The sequence below is a fragment of the Mirounga leonina genome, unplaced genomic scaffold, assembly GCF_011800145.1.
Source record: "Mirounga leonina isolate KUSES-001 unplaced genomic scaffold, KU_Mleo_1.0 Mir_115, whole genome shotgun sequence".
Taxonomy (NCBI): Eukaryota; Metazoa; Chordata; class Mammalia; order Carnivora; family Phocidae; genus Mirounga; species Mirounga leonina.
Window position 1 is genome coordinate 31,234,501 of NW_023270268.1, and position 20,006 is coordinate 31,254,506.

At 46.6% G+C, this 20,006-nt stretch overlaps 1 protein-coding gene across 1 annotated transcript in view; it reads left to right on the forward strand.

Moving 5' to 3' along the window:
- The window catches only part of EPHB1 (EPH receptor B1), a 283,919-nt gene that overhangs the window by 175,080 nt on the left and 88,833 nt on the right, over window positions 1-20,006 (forward strand). The window contains exon 6 of the mRNA XM_034995150.1: window positions 13,286-13,410. Coding sequence (XP_034851041.1) covers window positions 13,286-13,410 — 125 coding nt within the window. The remainder of the gene's footprint in view (window positions 1-13,285; window positions 13,411-20,006) is intronic.

Sequence of the window (20,006 nt, forward strand, 5' to 3'; positions counted from 1 at the left end):
TCTCTTCTCTTCTCTTCTCTTCTCTTCTCTTCTCTTCTCTTCTCTTCCCCTCTCCTCTCTTCTCTTCTATCCTCTCTCCCCTCCCCGCCCTGCCCCTCCCCTCCTCTCCCCTCCTCTCTTCCCTTTTCTTTTTTCTTTTCTTTTCTTTTCTTTTCTTTCCTCTTTTTTGCTTTGCTTTGCTTTGCTTTCAGAACAGAGCAAATGCTTTATCTGTCCAGAAGAGCTCAAGGGCACAAGGGCCCCCTGTGAGCACATCTGCCCCGTAGAAAATCCTGATGTGTGTATTGTCCATCTCTGAACTGTACTAGTTATAAGGATGATACCATGAGTTCTTGAACGTGCAGTAGTTTTTCATGCTCATAGGCCGTATTTCTGCTGATAGACTTTATGGCTCCCAAGGGAAAAGACCAGGTCTCACTCCTCCACTAACCCCTGTACGTCACCACAGTGTCCTCTGTTCTGGCCTTACATAACATTCATTGTGGTGCCTCATAAACCAGCTGGCCGTCTTTTGTTTGCAGGCACGAGTTTGCATGTGGGGAGGGAAGCTTGTGAGGAGGTGGGTGTGCAGGGGGCTGGGTGGGGACAGGACCTCCTGGTGCCTGTTGGCTTATCAGATGCCCTGGAAGAGAGTGAGGGCCCAGGACAAGGCCTGGAAGGGCAAGGGAAGCAGCTGTGCAGCAGGAACAGCGTGGAGTTGGAGCACAACAGGTAGCCTAGAGGCTTGGTGATGAGGTGCCACAGTTCGGCAGGGAGGGAGGGCTGTCGGGGGTTGTGGGGGTTGTGCTGAATGTGACCATGGGCCCTGGGGGCGGGGGAACTGGAAATGTGGCTTAGTGAGCAGCTTTCCTAGGGGGTGTGTCGCAGACAGCTGACATCGAGAACAGAGAAAACAAAGCAGGAGACTGAGCGGATGTTTTGCAAATACATAGGAGACATGCCAGGGGCTCCCAGAAGTGTTCGGGGACAGCGGCAAGCGGGGGACGGGGTTCAGTTCTGCACATGTGTGATTTGTGGACATCTTGAGTTCCCAAGTCCAGGAATTAGTTATGCAGTTGGGTATTTTCTCCACAATGTGGGAGATAAGCTGGGTTGCTGAGGGTGAATGGAGAAGTATTGGGGTCAAAGGTTTGAGGAGCATGCAGTGCCATTGCAGAGAATGGGAGATGGGACTGAGCAGAGAAATCCATTTCCGGAAAGTGTTGAGGGTTCCTTGGAAGCAGGTGATCATGAGTTTACAAAGCTGTCCATCTGCCCTGGTATGTGACTTTCTCAGCAGTGCATGGCTGACCCTACATGAAGTTAATTATGGATCTCTCTCGGGATGAGTTTTGCTGGTTGTGTCCTCAGAAAAGATAAAGGTGACTCACACCTGAAGGCTAAGGGAGTACTGACAATTATGTTATTGCAAAGACGGAACTGGGCTGGCTAATGAGGAATGCACATAAGGAAGAGGGCTGACGCGTGGGGTGGAAGTCAAGTCCGAGAGAGCTGGGTGACCCAACCAAAGTTGCAGTGGCTCGTCAGAGGTTGCCGAGAGGAAGGAGAAGACTTGAGTTTGTGGCTTGGAAAATGGAGCCACTTCAGGTGAGGCTGAATCTAAGTGTGCCATGAGAATGGGCAGACGTGGAAGAGTGGTGGGGTCAGGGAACGTGGAAGTCATCCACTGAAGGGCAAGTCCTGGGATGGAGCAGACAGAAGCCCGAGTCTTCAGTGAGTCGGGACTGGTGGCAGGAGGGACTACACAGTGCTCGCAAGCTTGGAGAGCCACAGCACCACCGAGTGACATTTTAACAGAGGGTGCTGGAGATGGTGAGCAACGGCGTGGAGGTGGTGGCTGGGAACAAGGAGGACACAGCCCACTTCCCGACCCTGAGGTGTGCCGGGCATGAAACTGTACACGGCCACATTTCAGAGGGGTGCAGGGCAGAGGTGTCCCCAGGAGTCAGAGCCAAGGGTAGGGAGACCCATATGGTTGTGGGGATGGTGATACACAGAGAGGGGCTCGCCACTGGGCATTGCAGGATGGAAACCTGCCTGCAGGACAGGACGAGGGGCTCTGGGGCTCTGGGTCCTACGGCCGGGAGCCTTCCATCTCCAGGATCAGGGAGGAGAGTCCCAGAGACTGCAGACACAGCAACCCTGCCTGGTGTCGGTGGTGGTAGGTTCCCCCGATGTGGGGGCTCCCTACTGAACATGTGTGGGTGAGAGCCAGGTAGGAAGAGGCACACAATCTGCTGCAGGGTATCCTTTGCTCTCTCCCGTGGCCTCGCCAGGACCAGGGTTTCTGTGAGTCGCCTTCTGTGATCAAACATTCAACAAAGCGGAGCTGCCATCGTGCTTGTCCCACGCCTTCAGGAGGTGGAGCGATGGGTCTGTCCTCGGCCTCCCTGCCCTGGGACTAGGCACCACCTGACAGGTGCCCCTCGTTCACTCACATATCCCTTCAGAGCGTCCCACCTGCCACAAGGCCACGGCACTCAGGTTTGCCTTCCTTTCCACAGTGCGGGGCCATTTCCCGGTGCGCCTTCTGCTTACCCCAGCAGGGAGGAGGAGCCAGGCATGGTGACGAGGAGGGCCACCAGGACCCCATGAGCAGGGTGCTTCCTTCCTCTGTCTGGAGCCCCCTGATCTCCCTGAGGAACTGCCCTCCCCCGTGCTGTGTGGGCATCCCCGGGGCTGGGTGCCTGAGTGTAGGGGGAGGGGAGAGATGGCTGGCACCATCATTTCTGGTGCTGCTCTCACCTGCTGAGGACTTAGGGAAGTCACTTCCTCTCTCGTCTTCAGTGTTCAAATCCATAAATTGGAAGCATTGGCAGAAAACTGAATGACCTCAGATGTCCTTTCAAAATTTTATATTCTGATTTCTAGATTTCTAGACAAATGGCTCTCAAATTTAAGTGTGCATCAGAATCCCCTGAAGGGCTTGTTAAAACACGGATTGCTGAGCCCTAACCCCAGTTTCTGATCCAGTAAAGTCTGGAGTGGGGCTCAAGATTCTGCATTTCTTACCAGTTCCCAGGCAATGCTGATCTGGGATCACATTTTGAGAACTAGCAGGGTCAGTTGGATGATCCCAATAAAGACCCCCCCCCACATCAGAGTTAATATCACAAATGAGAGCTTCTGCTATAAACCTACATCCCCAGAGCAGCCCCCAATCTCCCACACGCAGCTGTCATACTCCTGCCCTTGGTTTGGAGCCAGGGCCTTCGTGGATGGACCCAGGAAGGAAGCACCTGCCTGGGTATAGGGCTGACTCAGCCACCCAGGCCTAAAGCCCCCACTTCCTCTCCCAGTCCTGCTTCATTGAGCCCGTGGTGAGACTCAGCCAATATTCTACAACAGAATCAAAATGATGCCACCCCCACAAAGCAGTCCTCTGTCCTTAGTTGACTCCAAGGTAAAGAGGGAGATTGGAAGAGGGTGTCAGGGTCATCTCAAGGCAAGCCCAGAGCAAAAGTCAAGAAGCCAATGTCCACAGTAGGAGAAAACAATTAGAAAAATAATTAATTCTGCTTTGTATTCATATCCAGTCTCCAAACTAATTGCTTATTTGTTTAATCTACTTTGGCCAGAAGTGTTACTGCACCAAAAATATTTAATGAGTCAGGCTTCCTAATGTAAAATTCAAGCATATTTGTGCAATGAAATGAGTTTTCATCATCAGAGGGAGAACCGTTATCTAAGCAATACCTTCTCAACAAAGTTATCTCCCAGAATAGAAATGTCAGAGGAAACACAATTCATCATTTGCACAATTCATCTGTGTGCAAACTGTTCTTTGTCTTCAGTACTGGTGGGCCTGAAGTCTTTAGCTGACATTTAAATCAAGATTTTAGTTTTTTCGGGGCGCCTCGGTGGCTCAGTCGGTTAAGCGTCTGCCTTTGGCTCAGGTCATGATCCCGGAGTCCTGGGATCGAGCCCCGCGTCGGGCTCCCTGCTCCGCGGGAAGCCTGCTTGTCCCTCTCCCGCTCCCCCTGCTTGTGTTCCTGCTCTCGCTATCTCTCTCTCTGTCAAATAAATAAATAAAATCTTTAAAAAAAAAAAAAAGATTTTAGTTTTTTCTTAAGAATGTGTTTCATATAAGGAACAAGATAACCCACTGCCCCCAACTCCTCACTCCCAATCTCATCAGCCATGCCTTTTAGGAGTGCCCATAATTTAATCTGAGGCCTCAAGGGGACTTCTGGAGGCTGCCCAGAATTTTTGGATTTCTCTGTGAGCCCTTCAGAGTCTGGGCTGGGGAAATAGGAAATAGACTGTCTTTGGGGCTCTGGGACTCTTGCTTCTGATTCACCCAGAGCAGCTCTGAATTGTTCAGTTTCTCCTTTAATGCTTCAAGGAAAATTTTGTTGGGAGAAAGGATTCCACAGCTCTTAAAACAGAAGGAAAATTAGAAAGCTACTAACGTTAGGGTAGCATTTCAGCTGAAACCTCTCAGTGAGGTGGCAATGGCCCCAGCCTCCCGCCTTCTGCCTCTATGCCATGTAAAGGCACTCCTGTCCCCAGGCCCCCAGAACTGCTATATTCAGACCCCCCTCTGTATTTCTCCCTGGGTGCAGGCTCCTCAATACTGCACTTGACCTGCTCCATAGAGGGCAGTTCACACCCTTGCCTCCCCTCCTCACTGCACCTTCCTCCCTGAAGGGCCACTATCCGTGTTAGGTACCAGTACATGATTTTCTGACCCTTTTACTTCCAGTGTCTTTAGAGAAGAGCCTGCAATCATTCCAGTAAGGGCAAACTTTTATGGAACATCTATTATGTGCTGACACGGTGGGAAGAGGCTGAAGACATGACTTATGCCCTAAAGAGTTTATTCCAGTGATGGAGAGGACAGATGAACACCTGGAAAGTTAGATCACAGTGCACTGTCCCAAGGTGGCAATTACAGTTGATAAGAGTTACTAAAATAAGGGCTCTGAGTTGGGAGGAGGGGGGACAGGGTGCTCTGGTGAGCGTGGTCAAGCGGGACTAAGGCAGGGCAGTGTGTGGCCTGATCTGTGCCTCTGAAGGCTACTGGGTTATGAAGAGATGTGTCAGAGATCCCTAAAGCTGGGTTATGCTGGGACACGGTGTGGGGAGCACTTAGAAGAAAGCAATGGGCTCCCCTAGGGGACAATGGAGGGCACCTGGACAGGCCAGTGGCTGCCATGTTTTTAAATGTGAAAGGGGACTTTTTCCAATGGGAAGCCATTGAAGATATTTTTTAAAAGATTTATTTATTTTAGAGGGAGAGTGATCACGAGTGGGGGAGGGAGGAGGGTGGGTAGAGGAGAGGAGAATCTTAAGCAGACTCCCTGCTGAGCACGGAGCCTGACTCGGGCCCGATCTCAGGACCCTAAGATCATGACCTGAGCCAAAATCATGGGTCAGAGATTTAACTGACTGAGTCACCCAGGCACCCCCCATTGAAGATTTTTGAACATCAGAGGAACATGTGTGAATCAAGCTTTGGAAAGACTAATCTGGCTGCAGTGTAATTTGAAGTGAAGAGGCCTAGAAGTGTACAAGGGAGGTGGGACAGGATACTAGGCGTAAGGAGATACAGGTGACAAGATCAGGAGAAAGGCAGGGACAGAGTGAAGAAAGCATCCATGACACCTGGGCCTGAGTCACACTATCAGATGGGTGGGCCATGGCTCATCCCTTCCTCAGAGTCACAAGGTCTCCTTGTCCTCAAGGACAAGGAACCTACAGTTTACATCCTAGATTACTTCCCAGAAAACCTTTAGGTCATCGTGAGATGTCACAGGAAACCATCTGTCTTCTGGAGCATCCATCACACCAACCTCTAGGGAACCTGCTGTTAACCTTCCTCTTCTTCAAGCTCATTCTTCTCCATCACTTCCATCTTGACTGGGTAGACATGTTCATTTATCCCTACAAAGATATTTATCAGATAAATACTCATGACTGTCACTGGGTCGCACTTTTCACATTTACGTCAGGAGCTATGTCCAGGCATTGCTTTGCATACATAAAGAGGAGTGGACCCAGAAGGAGACTGTGAGGTGGTTGCTGAGACCCCTAGCTTAGCAGACTAGATCTAGGTAGAAGGAGCAATAAGCTGTAGAGGGCACGTCCACAGAAAATTCGAAAAATCCATAACATAAGGATTAATACTCCTGTTTTACAGTTGATGAATTTGAGGCCCAAAGAAGTTAAGTGACCTTAGTCCAAGACCACACAGTAAGCAGATGGCAGAATAGGAATCCATATCTCCCTACAGCATCTGTAGGGTCCATAGCTCTTCTCTCTTTTTGCCAATTCCTACTGCCCTGGGCTGGGCCCTAGGATCCTGACTATTCCTCACCCTGCCTTGTTTTCCTCATAGCTGGGATCTGTGGTATACAGATTGCGGGTGGTTAGCCCAAGAATATTTTGGCTGGGAAATGCTATTCTAGAAAGAATAGAAGAGGTTAGCATTACTATGTAATCCAGCAATTTTACAATGAGATATACACCCAAGAAAAATGCAAACATAGGTCCGCACAGAAACTTGTACATGAATGTTCCTAGCAACATTATTCACAACAGCCCAAATGTATAAACAACCCAAATGTCCATTGGCTGATGGATATTTCTCCTAGAAAAAGCAATGCCCAGGAAGGTGGAAGAGTTTCCTAAGCCTTGGGGCAGACTGTTCAGTGTGGTGCAGCAACATCTCTCTGAGGGGTCGCTGTGAGGACCTTCCCTCTGCCACACACCACACGGAAGGGCCAGGGAGTACTCCCCACACCTGCCCAGCATGAGTTATCATGGGCCAAGCAGATGGGTTCTTTCTATGGGCCTCCTTGGAAAGTTCACATAGGAAAGTCCCCATAAGTGGAGAGGTCATTTATCTTCTAGGAGACTTACGAGGGCTGTCACCTGAGCCAAGGTGAAGGGGACTCAGCTGTGACCTGCACCCCAGCTCCTAAGGTGGATGAGAAGTGGCCTCAGAACAAGGCTGTCCCTGGTACAGTTTCTACCTGCAGAAGCAGCACTGTTTTCCCTTTAGATGGAATCTGCCAAAATTTGAAATCCAAGTTTCATATTTTTTATAAACTCTTCAGGCATTTTACTCTAATAGATCAACTTAATTTTGAATGTGTGTATGTGTTGCTACTATTTTTCTTTAAGACTACTTTAAGTACTTTTGATGTCTTAAATAAAATATTTTAATACAGTAAACTGTTATATTATTTATTATATCCCCAAATGGATTACGGTTGAAGCTGTTGAAAGAATTATTTTGACACAAAAACCAGTTAACACATTAGAAGGCAATTTTTAATAAGCAAAGATAATGCATTAGAACTCAGTAATTGTCCTAGAAAAAAAGCATCAACCTATTCTCATATTTTGGGATTTGAGATGCTTAATTGTTGGGGGGGGATGGAAATGCTCTTATTAAATAAGGAATAAATGAGTAAGAGGAAAACTTCGAATATGACTGAGTCAGTAACTAAATTAAAGGGTCAAAGAATGTCATAAACATAAAATATATGGTCCAGGTGAACCTGAGATATGACGGCAAGGTTTCCGTACATGAAAACTTGAGGTTCTGGATTTTGGGTTAACTCCTGAGATTCACACCACCCTCCCAGACCACAAGCAACCCTATGATCTCCTTTGGAGGCCTCCTTACAAATGGAGGGCTGGGTGGTGTCTGGCCAGGGCTAGCCCCAAGGCCATGGGCAGTGGTAACCTGTGACCAGTTTGGGCCCACGTTTGCCTCGTGTCACCTGTGAATTCTTTCATAACTTGTAGCCGGGGCCATCCTGTCCCAGCAATTTATCCACATCTCGTTTGTCAGCTCAGGCGAGAACATTCTGTACACTTTCTCTGCTATACGTGATATACTATCTTAGGTCTGTCTGTTTCAAAAGCAATTTGGGAGTATGATCTCCCCCCAAAGCCTTCCTTGGCGAAAAGGAGACAGTGACTCACTGACTCAGTCCGTCTTTGCGTTTTCTCCATCCCTGAGCCCCTTGACCGACCAGTGGAGGTTAAGTCTCTGGCTACTTCGGACACATTTAAAGGGCCTCTTATTATTGGCAGTGGCCTCTCTTATCAGACACTCCTGGTGCTGGTTCTTTTTGAACCCAGCTGATTTAACCTCAGTGCTTGACAGGACACTTTGCATTGCCTCCCCACTCTTTTCTTTGCATCCTGACTTCTTATCAGGTCCAGCCTCTTTTGTGCTAAGGAGTACAGGGCAATCTTGATCCTATTTGGGGCTTTGGAGTATCTTCTCTTTAGGACAAACACATCCTTCTTGAGCCCTCAGTGCCTTTTTTCCCCAAATAGCCCCTAAGCTAATTCTTTATTCTTACTCTTTCTAAAAGAAGGTCCGTATTTATTTCTTTGCTAAATTTTAATAGTTTTTTGAACTCTGTATTTTCATTTTCTTCTCTCCATAGAATGTTTAATTTAGTCAAAAGAGATCTTGTGAGGGAGACACTCTTTAAGAATTCAGTCAAACTGTTCCTTCATCTGAGGAAGCAAGTTTATGAAGAAAAGACAACGAGCCAGGACTTACTGTTGAAACCAGCATATTCGGGGTTTATGGGGGCTGCTGCTTTGAATTAGTCTTCCCATTCCTCTTTAATCTGCCTTAGTTTTGCTAGGAGAAGGTGGTGTTTGCGTGGATATCTGAGCTCATTTTTTATTTTCTGTTTTGTTGGAAGGTTTCATAACATGTAAAAACCAGATTTAGAGGTGGCATTTGCACTTGAAGAAGGAAAAAAAAACAAATTTGTCACCCACAAAAACCAAATTGGTGATCACCAATGTCAGAGCACCAAATGTAAGCTGCCCTTGATTTTCAGGGAGGAAGAGTAATACTCTTTTACTCTTCCATGTGCTAAATCCCATCTCAATTAAAACATAAGACATTTAGAGTGACCTGAGTGAGGATGAACAGCCTGCAAGGGGGCCTATGAATATCTGTCATCACCATAAATCTGAGCAGTGTAGGCAGTGGTGACCCTTACCCTCTGGCAGCTTCTCCCGGATCCGCGTGCTGATTGGCTGCTCGGAGGGCTTTGCCATCTGTGTAACAGGGGTGTTCTTCTCAGATTTGGCTCTGGATTGCTTCTGGATCACCCTGCCCTATGATTGCCTCTCTACCACCTAACCCCAGCTAGATGCCAGGGATCTTCAGGGCAGTGCTGTGACTTTTTTTACACATCCTTCCATCCCCATTGATTAGAGCAAGGGCCTGGCACAATGGCTGGCAAATATGTTGAGTCCTGAATGATGGTTTTCCAGGGATTAAAGGCAAAGAAAAGAACCAAATCCATCAAAATCCTCAGGCCGTTAGGGTTAATCTTTCCATTTTTAATCCATGGTGCTTTAGCTCTCCAGGGAGAGGAGGATCCTGAAAACCTACATGGCACTGACGTGGTTGGCGACATGTAAATGATGTTTCCATGCAGGCTGGAGGGCAGCATGGAGCTGGGCAACGAGTGTATAGCGGGGGTGGGGGAAGCAGGCTTCCCCGGACCGCCTGTGTTGATGGGCCCACTGTGATCCCCCCGTGATCTGGCCTGAATCCAGAAACTGCCCCGCCTTCCTCCTTTCCCTGACTCTGCCCAGTGCACTCAAGGTCAGGAATGCCGCCCATGAGCCATCCCCACTTAAGCATCCAGCCTGTGGCTAACTCCGAGCTCAGTTCCTGGTTTCCTTTTACATAACTTAGCAGCGCTTCACACGTTCTGTCCTCCTGCGGACACTCACTGCCACTTGACTTCTAGGTAATCACACTCCCCTGCATCTTGCCATCTCATTAGCCTTGCTTCTCCAGCCCCTTGGCAGTTTCTCCTCCTCTCCTGAATCTTAGACCATATATTCTCTTCTCATTCCCGCGAGGATCTCTATCTGTTCTGCAGCTTTCAGTATCTCTGAATACTGATGGCTCTCCACCGATATCTCCAGTCTGGACCTCCTATCCGTGCATTTGCCTACTCAGACAGCTTCTACTTTGTCTTGCCACGTCTCAGTTCATGGCAGCCCCATTCTTCCAAATGCCCAGGACAAAAACCTTGGAGACATCTGGGCTCTTCTGTTTCTTCCCCATCCCACATCCAGTGAGATGTCCTAAATCTATTCAGAATCTGACCACCCCCATTCTCACCACCTCCATCGCTCTGAACCTGGTCCGAGTAGCCACAGTCTCGCAGCTGGATCACTGCAATAGTATGAAGCTAGAGCTTTCAGCTTTGGCACAGCCGCTGCATTCTATTTGCGACGCAGCAGAGGGTGATGCTGTTAACGCGCAGGTCAGATTATGTCCCTCCTCTGGTCACCACCGTCCCGTGGCTCTCCCTCTCACTCAGGGTAGAAGCCATCGTCTGTGGCCTTGTCTCTGCTCCGGTCCCACTGGCTCTTCACTGCTCATCTGGAACGCCAGGCTGCTCCCAGGTTTAAATCGTTGCCCTGGCCCTTCCCTCTCAAATGCTCTTCTCCCAGGTGTCCGCGTGGCTCCGTCCCCTGCTTCAACCCCATGCTTCTGCACCTACTTCTCAGGCAAGGCCTTGCTGACGCGGTGATTTCAAACTACAGCCTTCTCCCAGCCGGCCTCCTACACTTCGGCATTCTCTGTCCCTTCTCCTCTGCTCCATTTCTTCCTGTTGTTACTTAATATTTTAACATCCCTTGTGATTGATTACATCTGGTCTCTGAATCCCTCCACTAGCAAATAAACTCCATGAGGGCAGGAAATTTCCTTTCATTTGCTATGGAATCTCTAGAACCCAGAACGGTGACTGGCACAGGGCAGATGCTCCGTGAACATTTGTTTAATTAGTTCATTAATGGACCTGGGCCATGCTGCTAAGTTAGGAGAAAGAGAAGGTGCATTTGATGGTTGAATCAGGATCAAAAATTATTTCAGCTTACCAGATTCATAGGCCAAATGTTATACCATAAAGGTAAAAACATACACGTAAATCCCCGTAGTCAAAGCCAAAAGCAAACTCTACAAACAAAAAAGGAGGAGCACACCATGAGAAAACCTAAAGGTTATATTTGACAGTGATTTCACAATTGAATGGCAGGGACGTGTTTTTGATGCAAAAAAGGCTGATGGTCACATTAACAGATGCATGGTACACAGATCATGGAAGATATTAGTTTTACCCTAATCTTTGCTGCTTAACCAGCAATGGGAGAATTGGATTTACTTCTGGGCCACATGCCTAAAAAGACAACATGAGCCCCATTTGGAAAGGAGCCACCTCAGGTGACATCATGTCATGGGAGAAATGTTCATGGTATCTGGCCATTCTTGTCAGTAGGAAAAACTCAGGGAAGACCTAACTAGTTTCTTTAGCTATTTGACAAGCCATTCTGTGGAAGAAGGAACATTCTATATTACTTTAGTCAGTGGAACTGAGACCATCGAGAAGAAGACAAATTTCAGATAAGGATAGGAAGACATGCAAATTGGTGAGAGCTACCCAAGAATGAAGCCACAGCTCCCAGAGGCAGTGAGCATCTCGTCCCTGGGGACACAGCAGGGCCCAGCAGAGAATCCTTGACAGGGGGATTCAGGACTGCATAAAATCAGGTCCTCCATGAAGCGATGCCAAGGTAGGCTTATAAGTGCCAGAGATCGGAGAAATGGGAGGGGAGGCCAGAGGAAGCCGGGAGAGCCATCAGATCACAATGAAGGAGAGGGCAGGAAGGAGAATTAGATGGGAAGACTCTTAGACTGCCATGCTGTACAAAGAAGCATTGGGGAGTCCAATGGGGAGTCCTCGGGCGAAAGCTGCCCAGCAGAAGAGTCAGGAATGGGTCTTTCGAAGCATCCTCACTGCTCTCAGTCAGTGACTGGAAGCAGCCTGTGGGAGACGGGGTGCTGTGTGGATGCGGTAAGTGTTTTTGGAGTGCAGCAGGGGGGGCCATGAGTCAGCCACGCTCCCAGGGGTGGGAGCTCTGACAAGTGCGTTTTCGGGGCCACCTCAAGGTCCCCTAAGGGGAACTGAGCAGGGTCCTGGGTGGACTCTCTGATTTTAAGCCCTCCTAACACCGTGTCTCACACTGTGCTCTCTTGTGGCTCCCGGGACTGTGGACATCTTCACGACAAGTGCTCTGCAGCCCCATCCCCGGTCAACATGTCCTCAATGCTCCCTGAGAGCCCAGCGAGCAGAGAGCGCAGAGCGCAGCGACCCCCGCATCCAGGCCCGCAGCCGCGCTCTGGAGGGGGATCCGTTAACTTAAAGTGAGGCTAGTAAATGCCACTCCACCACAGTCCCCCAAGAAACCCGTGTGAAGTGGGGTTCACGTGAGGAAATGCCCTTCATAGCTACAGAAGTGCCAGGACTAAATGGAACAGCCCCTGAGCAGAGCGCAGACTGAAGCCTCATCCATTACCTGCCTCTTCCCCTAGAAAGATAACCCTCATTTGTTATTTCCAGACTGTTTTCATTTTACTTACACAGTATGAAAAGCGTCGAATTGGGAAATAAATAATATTATTTCCAAACCGAGATTTTGGAATCGCTTCACAGATTTTGGAATTATTGTCCTGTTTTCCAAATGTTTGGTTTGTGTATCATTTCTTCATTTATACTTGTGGGCTCTTTATTGCAAATGTCCTCATTTGGAAAACTCTGACAAAAGTCTGAATGAACTCGGTTGTTGGTCTGTGTTCATGTCTTTTTGAGAGATGCCTCCTCCCTTTCTTTTGAAGTGCAGCAAAATCCTGCATGCAGTTTCAGAAAGAGATGTTTGCTAGAACGTTCCTTTCTATTGCAGTAATTCTGCACTGACCAGTTCTACTCTCTCATTAGCATCCCTCTCTCCAGGTGATCTCTTCTCTATAGTAGCTCTGCCAATTAATGCGAGACTGAGATTCCTTCACCACCTTGTGTTCAAAAACATTCCCTTGTCCCTCTTGTCCCACTGTTGGAAGCCTAGACTTGTCCTGGTTGTCACCCCCTCCCTAAATGGCTCCAGCTTCCCCAGGCCACACTGTTTTCATGGGATTCCTCCAGCCATCTCTTTTTGGTCAAGCCTTTCTCTTCCCCATGCAAAAAACACCGTGTCCATTCCAGCCCTGCCCTCATATATGTCCCCCTGTCCTAAAGTATCACCTTTTCTCCCCTTTGTTATCCGTACTCCATTCATTATGCAAAACCCACAGGAAGTTCTGCACATCAGCTCTGCTTGTGAGAAAGAAAGGGTAGGTTCAAGCCCAGAGACACTTCTCTCTTCATTTACCTCTGAAAGATGACACTTGTCATGTAATTGGGGGTCTGTTCACCTGCCCTGTCTTTTCCTCTCTCCACAGCCCCTTCCACTGTTCCCATCATGCACCAGGTCAGTGCCACCATGAGGAGCATCACCTTGTCATGGCCACAGCCAGAGCAGCCCAACGGCATTATCCTGGACTATGAGATCCGGTACTATGAGAAGGTGAGCCAGCTCTGCCCACAGGCTTGCAAGACACAGGGCCAGCTACTGTTCAGTGGAGGGTGGCCCACTGAGGGCACAAGTGGGCGGGCTGGAGGAAGTCCTGAGGGAGGGAGGCCAGAGGCTCCTTGGGAGAGTTTGTTGGGTCTCCCTTGACAAAACTTTCCAAAGTCCGGACACTTTCTGTACCAACTGAAGAGAGAATCTACCAGCCTACCACCCTGCTGTCTGAACGGCTCGGTGAGCTGGTATGGGCAGGCCCAATCCCATTTTCCCAGTCATGTGTTTGCTATACCAGTGTAGATGCCACAAAACTGCCAGGTGTCCCCTGAGCTTCCCAAAGATTTTGTGGTTTTGTAGACCAGTGTTTTCCAAAGTATTTGATCGTGTTCTTCCAATATAAATTTGTTTATTTATAAATCATATGCTTGTACTACCGTGCTAGTATATTTGTAGAGATTAAAAACATGTAAATGCGGGGCGCCTGGGTGGCTCAGTTGGTTAAGCAACTGCCTTCGGCTCAGGTCATGATCCTGGAGTCCCAGGATCGAGTCCCGCATTGGGCTCCCTGCTCGGCGGGGAGCCTGCTTCTCCCTCTGACCCTCCTCCCTCTCATGCTCTCTGTCTCTCATTCTCTCTCTCTCAAATAAATAAGTAAAATCTTTAAAAAAATAAAAATAAAAAAATAAAAACATGTAAATGGAAATTTGAAAGATGAGGTCAAAATTATTAGAAATAGAACTTTGTGTTTTATCTACTGACTTTCTTTAGCAGCTGTTCCTGGGGCCTGCCGCTGGGCACATGCTGCCAAGAGAAGGGAGATGGTGCCCTGTAGAGCTGGTCCCCTTGGTCTCTGGGTGGGGGGGTGGGGAGCACCATGTTAAACTGTAGCATTTGCAAAATCTGAAGAAAATACCGACCCAACACATTTTTTGTAAAAACACCAGATTCATTTACTTGTTCTGTGAGTACTTGCTATTTGGCAAGTACTACTCTAGGATCTATTAACGATCTAAATAAACAAAGATTCCTGCCCTCATGGGGCTGACTTTCTGATGGAAGGAGACAGAAAATGAACACAATAAATAAAGAGATCACATAGTATGTTAGAAAATGAATCATGCAAAGGAAAATAGAAAAGGCAGAGAATGGTAAATGGGATCAAGAGGGTCAGGATTGGGGGAGGAGCAGGTTGCAGAATTAAATAGAACAGTAAAGGTAGGCCTCTTGGAGCAGATAGGTTCCAAGTAAAGACTTGAAAGAGGTGGGGTTAACTAAGGTCAGGAACACGGCAGGGATGTCCACTATCACCACTGCTATTCAACATAGTATTACAAGTCCTAGCCACAGCAATCAGACAACAAAAAGAAATAAAAGGCATCCAAATTGGCAAAGAAGAAGTCAAACTCTCACTCTTTGCAGATGATATGATACTTTATGTGGAAAACCCAAAAGACTCCACCCCCAAACTGCTAGAACTCATACAGGAATTCAGTCAAGTGGCAGGATATAAAATCAATGCACAGAAATCAGTGGCATTCTTATACACCAACAACAAGACAGAAGAAAGAGAAATTAAGGAGTCAATCCCATTTACCATTGCACCCAAAACCATAAGATACCTAGAAATAAATCTAACCAAAGAGGCAAAGAATCTGTACTCAGAAAACTATAAAATACTCATGAAAGAAATTGAGGAAGACACAAAGAAATGGAAAAACGTTCCATGCTCATGGATTGGAAGAACAAATATTGTGAAGATGTCAATGCTACCTAGAGCAATCTACACATTCAATGCAATCCCTATCAAAATACCATCCACTTTTTTCAAAGAAATGGAACAAATAATCCTAAAATTTGTATGGAACCAGAAAAGACCCCGAATAGCCAGAGGAATGTTGAAAAAGAAAAGCAAAGCTGGCGGCATCACAATTCCAGACTTCAGGCTCTATTACAAAGCTGTCATTATCAAGACAGTATGGTATTGGCACAAAAACAGACACATAGATCAATGGAACCAAATAGAGAGCCCAGAAATGGACCCTCAACTCTATGGTCAACTCATCTTCGACAAAGCAGGAAAGGATGTCCAATGGAAAAAAGACAGTCTCTTCAACAAATGGTGTTGGGAAAATTGGACAGCCACATGCAGAAGAATGAAACTGGACCATTTCCTTACACCACACACAAAAGTAGACTCAAAATGGTTAAAAGACCTCAATATGAGACAGGAGTCCATCAGAATCCTAAAGGAGAACACAGGCAGCAACCTCTTCGACCTCAGCCACAGCAACTTCTTCCTAGAAACATCGCCAAAGGCAAAGGAAGCAAGGGCAAAAATGAACTATTGGGACTTCATCAAGATAAAAAGCTTTTGCATAGCAAAAGAAACAGTCAACAAAACCAAAAGACGACAGAATGGGAGAAGATATTTGCAAATGACATATCAGATAAAGGGCTAGTATCTAAAATCTATAAAGAACTTATCAAACTCAACACCCAAAGAACAAATAATCCCATCAAGAAATGGGCAGAAGACATGAACAGACATTTTTCCAAAGAAGACATCCAAATGGCCAACAGACACATGAAAAAGTGCTCAACATCGCTCGGCATCAGGGAAATCCAAATCAAAACCTCAATGAGATATCACCTCACACCAGTCAGAATGGCTAAAATTAACAAGTCAGGAAACGACAGATGTTGGCTGGGATGCAGAGAAAGGGGAACCCTTCTACACTGTTGGTGGGAATGCAAGCTTGTGCAGCCACTCTGGAAAATAGTATGGAGGTTCCTCAAAAAGTTGAAAATAGAGCTACAATACAATCCAGCAATTGCACTACTGGGTATTTACCCCAAAGATACAAACGTAGGGATCGAAGGGGTACATGCACCCCAATGCTTATAGCAGCAATGTCCACAATAGCCAAACTGTGGAAAGAGCCAAGACGTCCATCGACAGATGAATGGATAAAGAAGATGTGGTATATATATACAATGGAATATTATGCAGCCATCAAAAGGAATGAAATCTTGCCATTTGTAATGACGTGGATGGAACTGGAGGGTATTATGCTAAGCGAAATAAGTAAATCAGAGAAAGACATTTATCATATGACCTCACTGATATGAGGAATTCTTAATCTCAGGAAACAAACTGAGGGTTGCTGGAGTGGTGGGGGGTGGGAGGGATGGGGTGGCTGGGTAATAGACATTGGGGAGGGTATGTGCTATGGCGAGCGCTGTGAATTGTGTAAGACTGTTGAATCACAGACCTGTACCTTTGAAACAAATAATACATTATATGTTAAAAAAAAAAAAAAGAAGAAGCAGAAGAAGATAGCAGGAGGGGAAGAATGAAGGGGGGAAATCGGAAGGGGAGACGAACCATGAGAGACTATGGACTCTGAAAAACAAACTGAGGGTTCTGGGGGTGGGGTGGGGAGTTGGGTTAGTCTGGTGATGGGTATTAAAGAGGGCACGTACTGCATGGAGCACTGGGTGTTATACGCAAACAATGAATCATGGAACACTACTAATGATGTAATTGATGGTGATTAACATAACATAATAATAAAATAAATAATTAATTAATTTTTAAAAAAAAGAAAGAGGTGAGGTTATTGTGAAGCAGGGGAGAGAGAGGCAACTGCCTATGCAAAGGCCCTGAGGCAAGGTCATGACTAGAGACTCTAGGAGCAGGAAGAAGACCAGCATGACTGGAGTGGTACAAGCAATGGGAAAGTAGCAGGCAGGTGAGAGAGGTAACCAGGGGAGGTGATCATGCTGGACCTTAGAACTTCAGCTTTCCCACTGAGTGAGATGAGGATCCATAGCAGGGTTAGCAGCAGAGGAGAGAAAAAATCTGACTTCCATTTTAAGGGGATCATTCAGCTGTCCCATTAAAAACCAGCCTGCTAGATTGCAATCAGCTAGAACAAGGATGATGGTGGCTTAATTGGGATGGGAGGAGATGGCCAGGGAAATAGTAAATTCCAGATACGGAAACCGAAGACAGAGCAGCAGGATTTCTAGCAGGTTGGACTTTGGATGTGGGAAGGTTTGTGCCTGGCCCAATAAGAAGTCCCTAACCATCATTGACTTAGAAGGGGGCTTGCTGTGGTAGAGCTTGCTTGGGGTAAGGGAAGGGACAGAAGCTCAGCTCCATGTCTAAAACACCTTTGAGATCGCCAAGGAGAGCAGGCAGCTAGATGTCCATGTCTGCAGTTCAGGAGAGAGGACCATCTTGGGACAAGTCCATCTGGCAGTTGTCCGTATATAAATGGTATGAAAGCCCCGAGGCTGGCGGAATTATCCAGTGGGGCATGGGAAATAGGAAGAGGATCAGGGATGGAGACCCACAGCCCTCCTGCATGGAGGTTGTGTTGAATAGTGGAACATGACTGCCTTGGGAAGCAGGACCCTAGCTCCCCAGCTCCTCGGCTATTTTTCCCTTTACATGCAGACCTCCTCCTTTGAAACACTGTAATTAACTTCAACTTCTGATACTATGAAGGAAGCTTATTCTCCCATTTCAGACCACATCCCTACTTCTCAGTAATTTATACTAATTATTAACAAACACACATGCACCAGCAGCTCAATGCCTGGGGCAGCTTCCACACCTCAGTGAAGCATATTATTGTCCTCACTCCAGAGGATAGAATGCTTTCCTTGGGAACATGGAAGATTCTTTGCCAAAGCATTGGTTACCTTTCAGTATGTTACTATGGAACTCTAGACTTCACTTAAGATCTGTTACATTGCCTGGGCCATTTCTAATGCAAATAAAGAAAAAGACATTACCCTGTGAGGGTATTTTGCAATAACCACGGTGATCATAATCCATCATATATTGATGGATTATGTGCCAGATATTAACAGATACATTAGCTCTGATCCTTATAATAAATAAAAGAAAGATGTTTGCAAGCCAAGTATAATCAATTTATAGACGATGGCACTAAGTCTCAGGAAGATCCAATGGCTTACCCATGACCATGAAGAATCAGAACTACAGACGTTGTTACTATATTCCAGTGGTGTAAACTTCTGAGCTCAGTGTGGAACTAGATAACAATCATGCTGATGCTGAAGATCTCAAAATGAATATGGCCTCTGAAATAAGAGAGTGCATCTTCATTTTAAATCCAAATGCTTCTAAGCAGAATGATCTGCTTCCCTGCTCCACGAGGCCAGTGAATCCTGTCTTTAGAAGATGCAAACATGGGGACACCTGGGTGGCTCAGTCGGTTAAGCGTCTGCCTTCAGCTCAGGTCATGATCCCAGAGTCCTGGGATCGAGTCCACATTGGATTCCTTGCTCAGTGAGGAGCCTGCTTCTCCCTCTGCCTGCAGCTCCCCCGCTTGTGCACTCTCTCTCTCTCTGACAAATAAATAAAATCTTAAAAAAAAAAAAAAAAAAAAGGAAAATGCAAACACGGAGAACTCAGCCTGGTAGACATCCTGGATTCAATCCAAAGAAACAAAACCACAATTCCTCCATTCTGTGCCGCTTCCTCTAAGCCAGGAATCAGCAGAGTTTTTGCATAAAGGATCAGATAGGAAATATTTAAGTCTGTGGCCATACAGTGTCTGTCCCAACTACTCAACTTGAGGTGTTTTTTTTTTTTTCTTTTAAAAAGGTTTTATTGTGATCTCTTCTTTTTACACCTAACAACTTTCCCCAAAGGGATGATACATAATCTTTATTCTAAAAGGACATATAGATGATGTACTGATAGCATCTGGCCAGGGGTATCATTGATTGTTTTAAGTAAAAATTAAGAACCTCTTTTTTTCTTTTTCATCCTTGGTGTTGATACCAGCCCAAATAAAGTTTCCAATAAAACTTTATTTACAAAACCAGGAGCTGGCCATGGACCATAGTTTTCCAACACCTGAAAACCCTCCCTGGGTCTCCTACCTCACATCCCCCTCTCAATCTGCACTTGGAACACCTTTTCATTTCAGCTCTATGAATAGAATCAATGAGGCTTTCGTCTCCTCCAACAGCTCATTAATAGAGAGCTCAGATGCCATCGAGCTGATGACACTCCCAGAGCCTCTCCATGTTCATCTCCTTCCCATTTTAATATGCTTCCATTCATCATTCTCTCTTGTTTACTGTCTTGTAGCACTTTTCACTCCTGGTGTCAGCGCTTATAGGCAAACCATGGGAGGAGCATCTACATCTGCTCTCAGCTGTCTTCATGATTAAGCGTTCAGACGTTTACTTGCTCTTCATAATAACTGTCTGGACCAGAATGGGCTGGGTTAGGCCTTGGGAATTTCTACCCTTCAAATTTTAGGATCATTTTCTCCTAGAAACTCTTTCAGACCTTGGCAGTATCTTGTGCTCGATCGATTGGTTCAAATAACTGGTCTGAAGTGTGGTGTTTATTCATTCATTTAGCACTGAATTGTTGAGCACCCAGGCGGTTTGGTGCCAGCCCTGTGCTGCATGTCAGGGATGGGAGCCATGGTCTCTGCCCTCAATAGCTACAGTGTCTACCTCTCACATGCTTATAAAATCAATCATGAGGGCAAAAAAAAAGAAAGAAAGAAAGAAAGAAAGAAAGAAAGAAAGAAAGAAAGAAA